General features: G+C 45.9%; 1 protein-coding gene across 7 annotated transcripts in view; it reads right to left on the reverse strand.

The window, feature by feature from the left end:
* Window positions 1-116: 116 nt before the first annotated feature.
* LOC119393812 (uncharacterized) overlaps window positions 117-13169 on the reverse strand; it is a 101427-nt gene continuing 88374 nt past the window's right edge. For 4 of the 7 annotated variants that reach the window (XM_037660992.2, XM_049416376.1, XM_037660991.2 and 1 more), the window contains exon 3: window positions 117-2797. In XM_037660992.2, coding sequence (XP_037516920.1) covers window positions 2369-2797 — 429 coding nt within the window. In that variant the 3' untranslated portion in view covers window positions 117-2368. Of the gene's footprint in view, window positions 2798-8757; window positions 8839-13169 lie in introns of all 7 variants that reach the window. The other 3 variants (XM_037660986.2, XM_037660988.2, XM_037660982.2) reach the window with 1 other exon arrangement.

Here is a 13169-nt window from a genome sequence, read left to right on the forward strand (position 1 = left end):
CTTGTATAATGTAGTTCGGTGCTTTTTATTCTTTATCAGCCACCGCAGGGCCGATCCTGGTGAGAATGTAGCCGGGGCTCCGCTCAGACCACTGACAACACACTGAAGGCTAGGAAAAGAATTGAAATAGAATATTGTATTATCTTCACACAGTGCTTGTAGTTTACAATAGGTTCAAGCTTCTTACCTTTACTCTGCTTGACTGTGTAGTCCGTGTTGCCTGTTCACAGTACATATCGAAGTCTTGCTTCACTCAATCTCTAGCGCTCGGAGGTTGTGTCAGTGTTATTAAATAAATTTAGTGAAGTTCTCATGACGCAGCGAGGGAATGAAGAAATATTGCTCAAGGAAAGTGCACCTATGAACTTGCAGTGCTATGCATTCTCTCTGTGCTGTCCTTTCAGCACATGTCTGTCAGATATGGGCCTCGTGATTCCCAAGTGATGTTGCCAGTATCGCCTTTCCTGATTTTTATGCTGTAGACGCATCTGCCAGTGTGAAAACTGTGATCCCCAAACTCCTTGGTTTGCAGTGATTATGATCCACCGTACATGTGGTGCAACACCAGTGATATAAAGTCGTAAGAGGTCAAGGCACGAAGCTAGAACTCGCGAGACACTTGCATCGACCAGTGCTGCCAATGTCTGGAGCCAGTATTTTCCTTACTTAGATTTAAAAATTATTAGGTTTTCCTAGGCTCATGCAACGTGCAATTGATCATTTTGTCAATGTGTCCTGCGTGATGATTGGTTTTTGTTTGTGTTATCCAAGTAGACTTCAACTTTCTTAGTTAAAAATTATTTCTACATTCGATTTAAAATGTTTAAATTATAGAACTGTTGTACTCGGGCTGAATTGACACAATAGTGCAAGTTGTTATAATGCTAGCATAGCCTTCTATTCGAAGACACATTCACAGAACACATCGTCACATGTACAGTCTTATCAATTATGTGCTGCACAGCTAATAACTTCAAGTTCCCTAAGCCATTTGTGTAGAACTCAGCATTTTTGTGTCCTGAAGAAGCAGGGCGTTTGTATTGTAGCCCGCTAATATGTACGTTATCGCTCCATTAGATTATCGTGCATAGAACAGTCAACAAGAAACAATGAACGCTTATGGCTCTTGGTTTTGACTTTCTTGTGTGAATATTGCTCTACTGCTCTTGGGGGTAATGAAATCGAGTAAAGGAAATATAGAAAATCCAGTCATAGCTGTGTGCCCGAAAGGGGCAGTCGCATAAAATTTACAGCACCAATCAAGATAGACCAGATTCAGACAAACAAGTACCTCTTTCGCAATTCTAGGAGTGCAAGGATAACAAGAATAACATGGAGCATGTTTGTGTTGATTTCTTCTTCGTGTGCTTCAATTATTCACCAGAAGAGTTGACAAAAGGCACGTCGGTCTTCACTGCACACAGTTCAGTCAAGACGCAACACAGAGCACACCAAAGTTGATGTATAGTCGACGCTCCATTTCTGCCATATTACAGTCCACTGGAGCAGGGGTAGACTGTCTTCAGACGTAAGCCATTCAGCACAAGGCACTTGGAAGGTCTCCAATGGACATACACTCACAACCTTGCTCTACTATAGTCTCAAACTTTGTCTAAATTCACTTATTGTGGTCAAACCTATTACATGTAACCCTTGCATTAGTTGGCATAAAAGCAATTCGCCTTGTTACCGGAGGATGATGCACATTTTCAGTGCATTAGATTCTGCAGCTGGATATTTTGCATAGGTGCAAAGACTGCTCAAGAAACAGAGAAGGCACTCTTGGATTGTTTTGGTACTGTCATCAGTCGATGCTTCTTCACTTATCTCACAGTCCAGGCTTGCCTTATTTAGTGGCCTGAACCGCGAAGTGGTAGTACAAGAAATTCACCAAAGCAGCATATTCCGTTCGCTGGAGCCGTTTAGAGCACAGTATATCAAATACATGTTTAATTAACGTGAAGTGTCCAGTCGAGCTGCGCAAGCCTAAGTGTCATTCCTGCTCTTGTTATGCAACATTGTTGCTTCCTGTTGTTGACATTCAAGAAACAGCCACCGCATTTAGCACCAGGTGATCGACGCGTTTGTTCAGACTCTGCATACGTGGCATTGCCAACTGAATTCGTGACTAGAACCACGCCCGCCAAGTGGAACACATGTTCTCAACTTGCTCCCAGCCTGGGACCCTGTTTATCAAAGCCGACCTGCGCTAAGCTCTGAATGAACCATTATGTGTACTGAATGGGAACACCCTAAACACTTGAGATCAGCAGGACGCCTCCAGAACGACATCCCTCGCCGTGCACTCGGCTTTCTTAAGCAATGCGCACAGTCACTGTAGGCTGCAGTAATCACCATAGCGCCACATTCAAGCACTCTGATTGCGAACGTGGCTTCCAACGGAGAGCACTATTTCCGGGTTGGGCACAGTGCCCCGTCTCTGTAGCTCTTCGTAGGTGGGCAAAGTGGCTGCGTCACTCATGGCTGACGAGTCCGCTTGGGCACGAGCCCTTGCAGATGGCGGTCGGCTGGGTCTTGGTGGAACAGGAGGTCTGCTGGGATCGGAAGACTGCTGTTGTTGCTGGGGTGCAAGTTGGGCGGGTTCGGTTCCGCCTCCTCCGCTGTCTGGCACAGTTGTGCGCAAGGTTGGTAGCTCGCAGCCGGAGTTGGTCCAGTCCAGGGATGGGTACTTGATTGCCTCATCGTAGGGAGGCGGCAGCTCATTGCGAGGTGTCGCAAACACAAACGGCCGCTCGCCTCTAGAGGTCGACCCCGGAAGACCACCTGTTCCTTCGCACTGCACCAAGAAAGAAAGAAATACCATTGCTGACGCATTTTCTTTTTTTTTGTGCAGACATTCTATCAATGGTAGCAGATATCATTGCTCCAGTGGATAGCAGAAGGACCTAGTGACATGCACATTCTTTTGTACCATACCTATGCATAGGCGTGCGCAGGGTTCCCCATCAGGGGGGCCAAAGGGTCGTCGCAGCGCCCCCCCACCCTTCTAGTCAATGTATGGAGCAGATTTCGCCCCCCCCCCCCTCTTAGGTGATTAGGGGGGGCGGCCGCCCCCCCCTGCCCCCCCTGTGCGCACGCCTATGTACCTATGTATATAAGACAAGTTTCATCCCTTGTTTTGTCACTGAATCTACCCATTATCCATCATGCTGTAAGGCAGCATTGATTTGCTCATAAATTGGTCATCGAATGCAACACGGGTCATACCATACTTTAACATACCATGCGGCCGTACCATACTCAGCCATACTTTATGTACGTGCGTGTATATTACACATGCAAAATTGTAAAACTTCGGGGGGGGGGGGGGTAGTGTTAACCCCCCACCGCCAGGCTACGCCATTAACACACATGCGGAAGCAACTTGTAATATGTGTCACGACCTCATGCTCGAACATTTCATGTAAGCACCGATGTGTGCATGAGGCTGTCACTGCCAATATGTCAGACAGGACTTTTAGCAAAAGATACCATAGGGGATGAACCAACAGAATGTTTTTTTTTTTTTTTTCTGTAACACTACGCGACAAATTTGTAATCTCTCTATTTATACGTTCTCCGTAAGGTAACGTACAATGCGGCAATTCCCCTGGCACATGCGGTATACTTGAAGTGAGCAAGTGAACCGCATTTGCCAACAACGACTTCTATGGCAGTTTACTGTCATAGGCGTTTCTTTTCCACTTATGTTAAAGAGACAGTACAACTGTGAATGCAAAAACTGAAGTGGCGATTGATCCCGTATAAACCTGTCCAGAACGTCTTTCTTTTTCTTTTGCTAGCTAGCAATCCTTTCTCTTGTATGACTCGGTAATCACAGATGTATACCCGATAAAGTGGATGGACAGGAAGGCGACCGCGGCCGTAGCTCAATTGGTAGAGCATCGGACGCGTTATTCGTAGGTTGCAGGTTCGCTCCCTGCCGGCGGCAAGTTGCCTTTTCGTCCACTTCAATTTATTCACATAATTACTACAAATAACTTCCCCTGTACTTTCCTTGGTTTAATCGTCTGTTGGTCCTCATTCAGTTTACTGGGGAACTAAGCTTGCGAGGTACGTCGTCCCGCTTCCATTTCGCCAACGAGACCTCGAGCCAGCTCTAATAAATTGCTCCGATCGAGACTGTATACTTTCGACTCGTGTACCCCTTATCCCGCTCCTCCGCCCTCCTTACGCACGCCTCTGTCCTCATTTCCTTTTGATTTCGTTGTTCTTCTGTTCCCTCTCCCGTACTCGAGGTGAGTGTACGGTGACGTCCTCGAGAGCGATTCGATTCTGCGCGGCCGGCAAGCGCCTCGGGCGCTGAGCGCACGTCGCGCCGTCGCGCCCGGTCGCGTGACGCTGGCACGCGCAGCCCGCGGTGAAAGTGGCTGTTTCGCCGCGCCGGAACGAGCCGTCGGTGTTGCTGCCAAATTGGCGTCCTTGAACCAGTCGGCCGAATTGCCATTGACGTCGGTCGTGCACGAATGAGCGGCAGCGCACGTCCGCAGAGCTTCGGAAAGTGAAAGTCGACGCGTAAGCGTGGCTTCAGACATGACATGACACGAACTTTATTGAGGTCCTGAAGAGCTCACGCCCGAGGGGGACCAGAGTCTGTCGAGAGCTTGTAGCAACACTAAAGAGAAACACCGAATCAGGTGATGTTGCTAAAGCGTTCTCGGAACAATGGTTTCGCTTATTTCCTGGTGGCACGTTGCCTCTCGGAATAAAGAATTGGTGTCAAAGTTCAATGGTTCGAATTTCGCGCCGAAACCCCGTGACCTGTGCCGTCGATGTCAATATGACTTGCAACACGGGAGCGCGTGGCCTCACGTGAAAGATTGCGCATTCCCTTATTTCCACAACTAAATAGTACTTTTTTACTCGGATAGAGTCATCCACAAGTGAAAGGACAACGTTTAGTTGTGGAAATAATAGCTAGTAGAAGCCATGGGTGATCTTTGAAGCTCGTGAGCTTCGAGTTCGCGCTCCCGTGTTTTGGAAGTCATACAGAGCGCGACTGTACGTCAAAGGCCTTGTTTTCCATTTGTTTTTGCTTGCTGTGGCTCCGTAAAGATTATTGAAATGTCTTTAGGGTAGTCGTCTTTGGCTTATTTATGAAACGTTGTGGTTCATATTTATTTATGAGAAGTTGAATATTAATTTCTTTAAAAACCTTCACATTGCTTCGAGATGGCGCGAAAACCTCAAGGCAGTGTCGCGGCCATTCTTTCGTTCTTGCGTCTTTTCTGACTCGCCCAGCGTAATTTCGCAGTAACAGCGGCCTAAACTTGAGCTTCGATGGCTTAGTCGCAACAAATCATACCAAGAAAAGAAAGGACAAACAAACCGTTGACGTCACACTGATGCGCGGGCACTGGAGCTTCGGCGCGAAATTCGAAATATTGAACTTTCACAAGAAGTAGTCAACCTATTATCGTGAAATTAGCGAATCTATGTAGAGTTCTAAGACTGATGAGATCTTTCGCCAGGTGCCGTGTCGAGGTCTCTACACAGGCGCACCACTGGCGCTACATGAAATGCACAGTAATGCAATGCCCAGGTACCGTGCCGTTCAAACTGCGGTCATTCTGTACAACGAAAGTTACACAGAATGCCAGTGCTGTCAGACGCAAGTACCACCACGAGTAAATAGCTTTTAAAAAGACGCAAAAAAGAAATGGTACTTGGGCCGTGCTAGTTAATTACAATCTCGGAATACCGAATACCGCGACACATCTCGTCACTCGAGGAGCGCGGTTTTCGAAGCATTAGACAAATGCTGCGCAGGTCAATTTGGTTAGCTATAGGTGTTTTCATCTTAGTTCTAGGAAATACTTCTACGGAGAGTCGAAGACAGTGATTAGGTGCTTGGGGTGAGATTGCAAAAAAATGTGTAAATACTGGCTGGAGCCGCAATGCAAGGGTAATGGCCGGGAATAGTCTGAAGAGTCATTCATCTTGCAGTGGATACACAATATGGTGCAGCTGTCCACTACGATTATATATTCGCCGAAAACGGCGTTTCAGTAAATATGTTCGTTGCTGCTATTGAGGTCGTCGTCATTTACATGGAAAATCTGTGCCTGCTTTCGAGCGCGTAAGAATTTCTTTTCTGAGGGGGGAGGGGGTGTGTGTTAACCACCCTCGTATGTTCGTGCGTGCGTTTGTATGTGCGCGTGTATTATATACACATAAAATTTAAACTTTTCGGACGGTTATGTACTGTCTATGTAAAGTAGGCAACGGCTATGCCAATGCCTGCTTTAGTGAGTGGTAGAAGCGTACGTACCTGATTGCAATAGATATTTAGCCAGCGAGCAAAGGGATATAGGTGAACGCTCAGCTAAGAACAAAACGTTGTCATTGCGTTCTGGAATATTTGTCAGGCAAGATTTACGCCGTTCAGTGTAAGTACATCGTGACACGTTTCCGCAGTTAAGCTGCGACATACCCGCATACGATACCTGATTGCAATAGATATTGTAATAGCTATTTGTATATCATAAATTTTAAACGCGTCATTAAATTCTGTTCCTATTCGTGGACAGGATCCCCCCTTTTTTTTATTTTACACTGCGTTTTCGCTGTTTTTTTTTATTAGAAGGTTCCTTTGTTTATTATATGTGACAGACAAGTTTCAGGTGCGGTCCCTGGCGGTGGCAAGTTGTCTTTTCGTCCACTTTACTTTCTTCACATCTATACCACAATTACTACAATACACTTAAAACAGAGCAATCTGCTGGTTTACATTAACCCATATATGCTGCTTGATGTGCTGTAGGTGGCGCTAGTCATCAGCTAAAGAAATAGCGATGTTAGAGTGCATCAAAGAAGCGTCCTATATGTTGGACACTGGGAATATATGGGTTAAGGTTGTGTGAAACAAAAAACGTAGCCCTCAAAATTCCCTTTCTTCATTCAGACAGAAGGTTGGGAACCTGAGAGTTCATGGAATGTATACGGTTGCGGAAGTGTACACTGGAATAAACACGCGCTGTGCATACGTATATGTTCTCACCAAGTGGGAAAACAACTCCTGCACCACGGCTACATCGCTTCGTATAATATCATAGTCAGCCCCCAGGTACGAAGGCTGCGTCGAAGTTGCTTCGTTTCCATTGCCTCACAGGCTCGCGGTGCTGAGGAGGCGGCAGTGAACGAGGATATATAGTTTCACTTCCTCGTGGAATACAGGCAACCTTCGCATGTCAAGTGAGTCACGTAGGCGAGGTAAAAACATCATAGCATCTCTTTTGGCAACATCATGTTTATATTAAGGAAGAGCCCGGGTTTATTGGCCAGCTCTCTGAAATTAGCATATTTTACCGTTGGCAAACAAGCTGCGAACCTGGATTGTTAGCCGGTAGACGGAAAGTAAATGGCGAAAGCAATGTTCGTGTCTATATGCAGCACGTGCGATTTCAGGGACGTGTTATGATAACAACTCCTTATGCAGCGATCACTGGCGAATTCAGAGTACCATCCATTGTGTGATGAGGCCTACCCTCATTGCCGATGTTGTAAGGAGGAAGTTATAATATTTAATACTACTGCCCCATTGCTTTCCCTTATCAACAGACCCGCGCCTACTGCGGTGGCCAGGAATGTCAAGGACATCTCTCTCATTCCTGAAAAAATTGCGAGGACGTAAGGTAAGAACAGGCACCACGTACGGAACTCTCAACTTGGAAGACAGACATTGTCCATTTTCCTAATAATAAACCAGTTGTGAGATATATATGCATGTAGTGTTCGTCCTTTGCCTGCGTACTCGTTCCTCGCGGTGCAATATTTTCAACGATGAACCATTGTTAACTGGCACAGCGGTCTGTGATTTTATTACAAGTCATATCTCTCTTTCTTGTGCTACTGAAACGGTGCCCACATATTTTAAGCGTTCAGCTGCCCGCGTTTGTGGACGCTCTTTCTTTGAAAGAAGCTGACTCACCTGTTAGTTACTCCTTCTTCTCCTCCTCCTCCTCCTCCTCCTACTACTACTACTACTACTACTACTACTACTACTACTACTACTACTACTACTACAACGGGTACGACCCCGGCCGCGGCGGTCGCATTCCGACGGAGGCGAAACGCTAGAGGCCCGTGTACTCTGCGATGTCAGTGCACGTTAAAGAACACCAGGTGGTCGAAATTTCCGGAGCCCTCCACTTCGGCGTGCCTCATAATCATATAGTGGTTTTGGCATGTAAAAACCCAGATAGTAGTGCTACCACCACCACCACCACCACCACCTACTACTACTACTACTACTACTACTACTACTACTACTACTACTACTACTACTACTACTACTACTACTACTACTACTACTACTACCACCACCACCACCACTACTACTATTACTGCTTGCTGGCTACTACTACACTAGTACTATACCACTACTAGCTCCTTCCTCCTCCTACAACTCTATTACTACTAAGTGCTACTGCTCCTAGTACTTCTGTACAACATTAGCTTGTGCTCCATCTCCCTCTCCTCCCTTCTGCATTACTGCTGCCTGCTAGTACTCCTAGTACAACGTTATACAAGTATTGTTCTACTATTACTCCTTCTAATACCGTTATAAGATACTACTACTACTACTACTACTACTACTACTACTACTACTACTACTACTACTACTACTACTACTACTACTACTACTACTACTATTACTACTACTACTACTACCACTTGTCCTGCTTCTACCACAGCCGCCACTACAGCTTGCATAGTGAATCGTTGGATAACTACCGTGGACGACTGGGTAGCAAGTGTTAGGCTGGAAATCCCGACCTCTGCAAGAGGCCGAATGTTGCGTCCCGCTGCCAGGCTCTGCAACGGCCACAGGCACCACGCAGTCAGTCACGCACCAAGTTAATGCACGGGGAACACACGCACGTATGACTGGGTTTAGTCCTAGAGAAGTGTGAGAGGAAGATAGAAGTCTGCTACCCTACACTGGGGAAAGGGTATTGGAATGGAAAGAGAGGGAGGGGGTGGCGAAAGAGCGCTAGTGAACATGCGCAGGTATCTTCAAAGAGCAAGACCGACGGGTCATGATCATGCTGCAGTCTTACATTGAGTGGAAAATTATGTATTAATAATACCTTTACCGACGACCCGCAGTGGTAGGTTAGTACGTAGGTATTATGTCGCACTGCTGAGCTTCAGGACGCGGATTCGATTCCCGGTTACGGCGGTCGCATTTCGAAGAATTTAATTCAACATTACCGATGTGCTGGACCGGGTGACAAACTGTCTTGAGAAAGAAAAGGAATAGTCGTCTACTGCATAATAACAAAATTCATCAGAGTGTGGTAGGCGTGCGCAATTAAGTTAGCTGGTCATCGAACGAAATGGAGCCCGACGAGAAACTATCCAACACTGGTAAGAGTCGTAGCAATGACATTTCGACATGGCGTAGAAAGAAAACTCAGAAAGAGAGAGAGTTACGGGGAAAAGTTACGCGAAGTTGATGACAGGCCTGACGACGTCACTGTTAGCTTCTGAATTCCTCTCAATGCTCGATCATGAGTCGGTTCCGAATGAGACTTTTAATGCTTATTTCCTCGTGATGCAAATCGCAACGACGCGCACAGCCTGCAAGGAGACCTTCGCCGTCACCGCCTCGTCTAAGCAGATTAATATCTGACCCTCACTGTGGCGCTCAGTGGTTTTGCCGACGGTGTTTCGACAATGCACGTACAAAGTGGTAAGGGTTGACGACAACACGCTGCGGTGACGAAATGGCTCTGTCCTCCGACTACTGGACCGGAAGGTTAGCACATCGCCTCAGTATCTCCGCAAAACGGCAAAACTCAATGGGCTTACATATAAGCGTACTTTTTCTCTCTCTTTCTAATCTTACTGGCGGCCGTTGCCTTGAGGGCGTCGGTTCGTACAATGATGAAAACGTCAACAACACATAGCAGTGTTGCGTCTGTGTAGCAGGAGGAGGTTTCGAAATGCATACGAAGGCCTTGCGACTAGCTCGACGAATGAATGACCTCAGCTGGCTGAAATTGTGATTAGAAAACAAACAAGTAAACAAGCGAATAATGTAGAATAAGGAAACTAGTAGGCAGAGAGGAAGGAAAGGCTTATTCAGCATAGCAGTACAATGGGCCTTGCAGGAATGCAGGAAGGCGCGCAAGTATAGAAGCCTTCCACGCGGCAACTCAACTTCAAAAAATAGGCGCGCGCGCGCGTTTGTGTGTGTGTGTGTGTGTGTGTGTGTGAGAGAGAGAGAGAGAGAGAGAGAGAGAGTGTTTCCTCTTACATTTTCTATGAAGTTCTAAATAGGGGTGTGCTAATATCAAATTTTTCGAATACGAATCGAATACGAATATCCACCTTCGAATATCGAATCGAATATCGAATATCAAAGGAAAAATGCCTCCACAGTAACGATATTTTATTTAACATGTAGCTATTTGAAAAAAAAAAACATTAACAGCCTGACTGGCAACACAACATACACTGCTACCTCCAGAACACAATGTCCAGGCTAGCACAATGCACATCAAAACACAAGCAAATATCACGGCACAATGGAAGTAATGACTAGATGTTATCATGAAGAAATATGAGTTGCTTCACATGATCAGGCAGCAGGCGCTCCCTTCTAACAGAGTCTACACCCCCCCCCCCCCCTGCCTCTGGAAAGGCACGCTCGCTTGGAACAGAAGTGGCTAAGCTTTGGCAGACTGGGGTATCTGAAGGTGCCTACATGGGTCACTGTATTAAATGCGAAGCATTTCTTAGCGAACCTTTGCCACTTTGAGCGTTTTTATCTACGTATCTATCTATCTAGCCGCCTACGTCTGGGTGCTCTCATGATCGCCTCCTTAACTTGGTGTAGACCAAAATTGGCATGGGCGGGTATGTGGATTTTACGAATATGATTGTCGGGTCATGACATGAATAACGTGAAAATCTTGTCGCGTACGTCGTCAAACACCTTCCACTAGACACGTGGGGCACATACCCGTTTACCACAGGCCGCGGTGCACGGGTATGCGCCACAGGTGATTGACAGTTTGTATCTACCCAGTAACGAAGAAAACAGACATTGGTAACCTAAATGCGAGAGCGTTAAGAAAACCAATGTCGGCAGCGTTGACTCGGCGAATGATAAGAATGAAAATTAGGATCCCTGCAGGAATCGAACCCAAGCATTCTGCGTGGCAATCAGGTATTGTACCACTGAGCCACGCCCGGTCTATAAACTGGTTTAGAAAAAGCGCCTACGCAGGCGTAATACCGCTGCAACGTCAATTGTGGTTGTGGTGCTTGCTATCTAATTTTACAAGAAAGCAATAAACACTGCAAGATACTCCTACGATACAGGCGTCATATCAGATTAACATCTGTGGTTCCATTGTTGGCTCCGCTATTTTCTGATTCAGCAAGCTATATTGAAGCATTGCTTGACCCCGGAGGAATATATTAAGAAAGGTTACGCATGATATCCACATCACCACACCGTAAAGTGCACTTCGTTCGCCAGAACGACGCAGTGTCCTCTTCATTTCTTACGAGGCTGGGCGATGGCCTCATGTCGACTGAGAATCATGCCAGATTGATTGACAGCCGCTTTGTTGACTAGGCTACGTAGGCCACATACGCCCAGCTAGTCTACGAATGCGACAAGCGCCATCCACTGATGTTGATCTACGTAGCACTATTCAGGCTTACCAGCCTCAACGGCCTATACCTCACCAACACGAAAGGAGGCTTCAGGTTCCGTCATGTCGCCGGCTCTACGGCAGACAATTTGTCGACGCAATGACCGAGGCATCCACGAATTCCAACAGCTCTACTACATACTTCGCTACACATAGACCCCTCGTCACCGCGATCACGACCGGATCCTATAACAAGTCATGACCGGCTGCTAGTGCTCACTGATCACGGTGATGATGACCTTCAAAAACTGTCAAGAACTTCTTCCACACATGAACACGGGTTCTTGAAACGTGCATGCGTTCTTCATCATAAGGGACAAGTATAAGCACTTCATATCAGCTTACCGCTTCTAGTGTTTGTAATGCCCACGTTGCCGTTGGCAGCGTTACCTAACTGTAAACAACTGATTGTATAACGCATATGCGGCTCTTGAACTTTTAAGTGCGCGCATAAAATTTATACAAATCTTTAGCGTCATTTTGTAACGTGTCGCTGATTAAAAAAAAGTACGCCACAGTCACCTTCCCGCCGCATGCTTTGCATAACATCGACTCCCACGGTACGTGGAATCTGCCGAATTTTTCCTTCAGAAGTGGTCTCGCATAGTGAACGAGTGGTAGTGCGACACGTTACGGCGGCATAATATTGAAAATGTACGGCTACATGATCGCCAACAGCGCTGCACGTCGGAGATGCACCAGCAATGAATCATACGTATTGGGGCGCTCGTCGCAGGCAGATATCGTGCCTCCGTGTGCTTACGATGTTTATCGCTCCTCTCGGCAACGTTTTTAGCAATACGAAAGCAGCATAAATGTGGAAGACAAGTTATTTTATGCATGATAATCGAATCACATATTCGAATTTTTCGCATAATCGAAGTTATCGAAAATTCGAAACTTTTCGAATACACGATTTTCGAATCGAATACGAATATTTCGAATGTAATATTCGACGAATATTCGAAACTTTCGAATATTCGCACACCCCTGGTTCTAAACCTTCATATGCACTTCCTTCTATTAAGTGATTTGCTATTAGGTGATTTGCTAGTGTTTTATAGAGCATAATATAGGACATCTGAGACAAAAGGCACAATCACCTAAAACGTGGTGCCCTGAAAAAAGTTACTTGTATCCTGAAGGATGCTTTGTGAGCCAGTATTGTGTATTCTTCAGTGCCAGTTAAAATGGAATTTTCTTTGTCATTACCGAAAAATTCAAATTCAACTAAGCATGACCTTCGGGATCCAACAAGTTTGCCTAAGTTACCTGTAGTAGGCAAGAATTAATGAATATGTCCAGCATTAAGTTATAAATAAAAAATAACCACAATTATTAACAGAATCACAGTGCCGTGCGCACAAATTGAAACAACCGTAAGCCAAATGTAGGCGTAAATGTAAACGTAAAAGCACAGACCAAAGAGGAAATATCATGCAGACCAAGTATAATATATTATACTTGCAATATGAA

This window comes from Rhipicephalus sanguineus, chromosome 5, assembly GCF_013339695.2.
Source record: "Rhipicephalus sanguineus isolate Rsan-2018 chromosome 5, BIME_Rsan_1.4, whole genome shotgun sequence".
Taxonomy (NCBI): domain Eukaryota; kingdom Metazoa; phylum Arthropoda; class Arachnida; order Ixodida; family Ixodidae; genus Rhipicephalus; species Rhipicephalus sanguineus.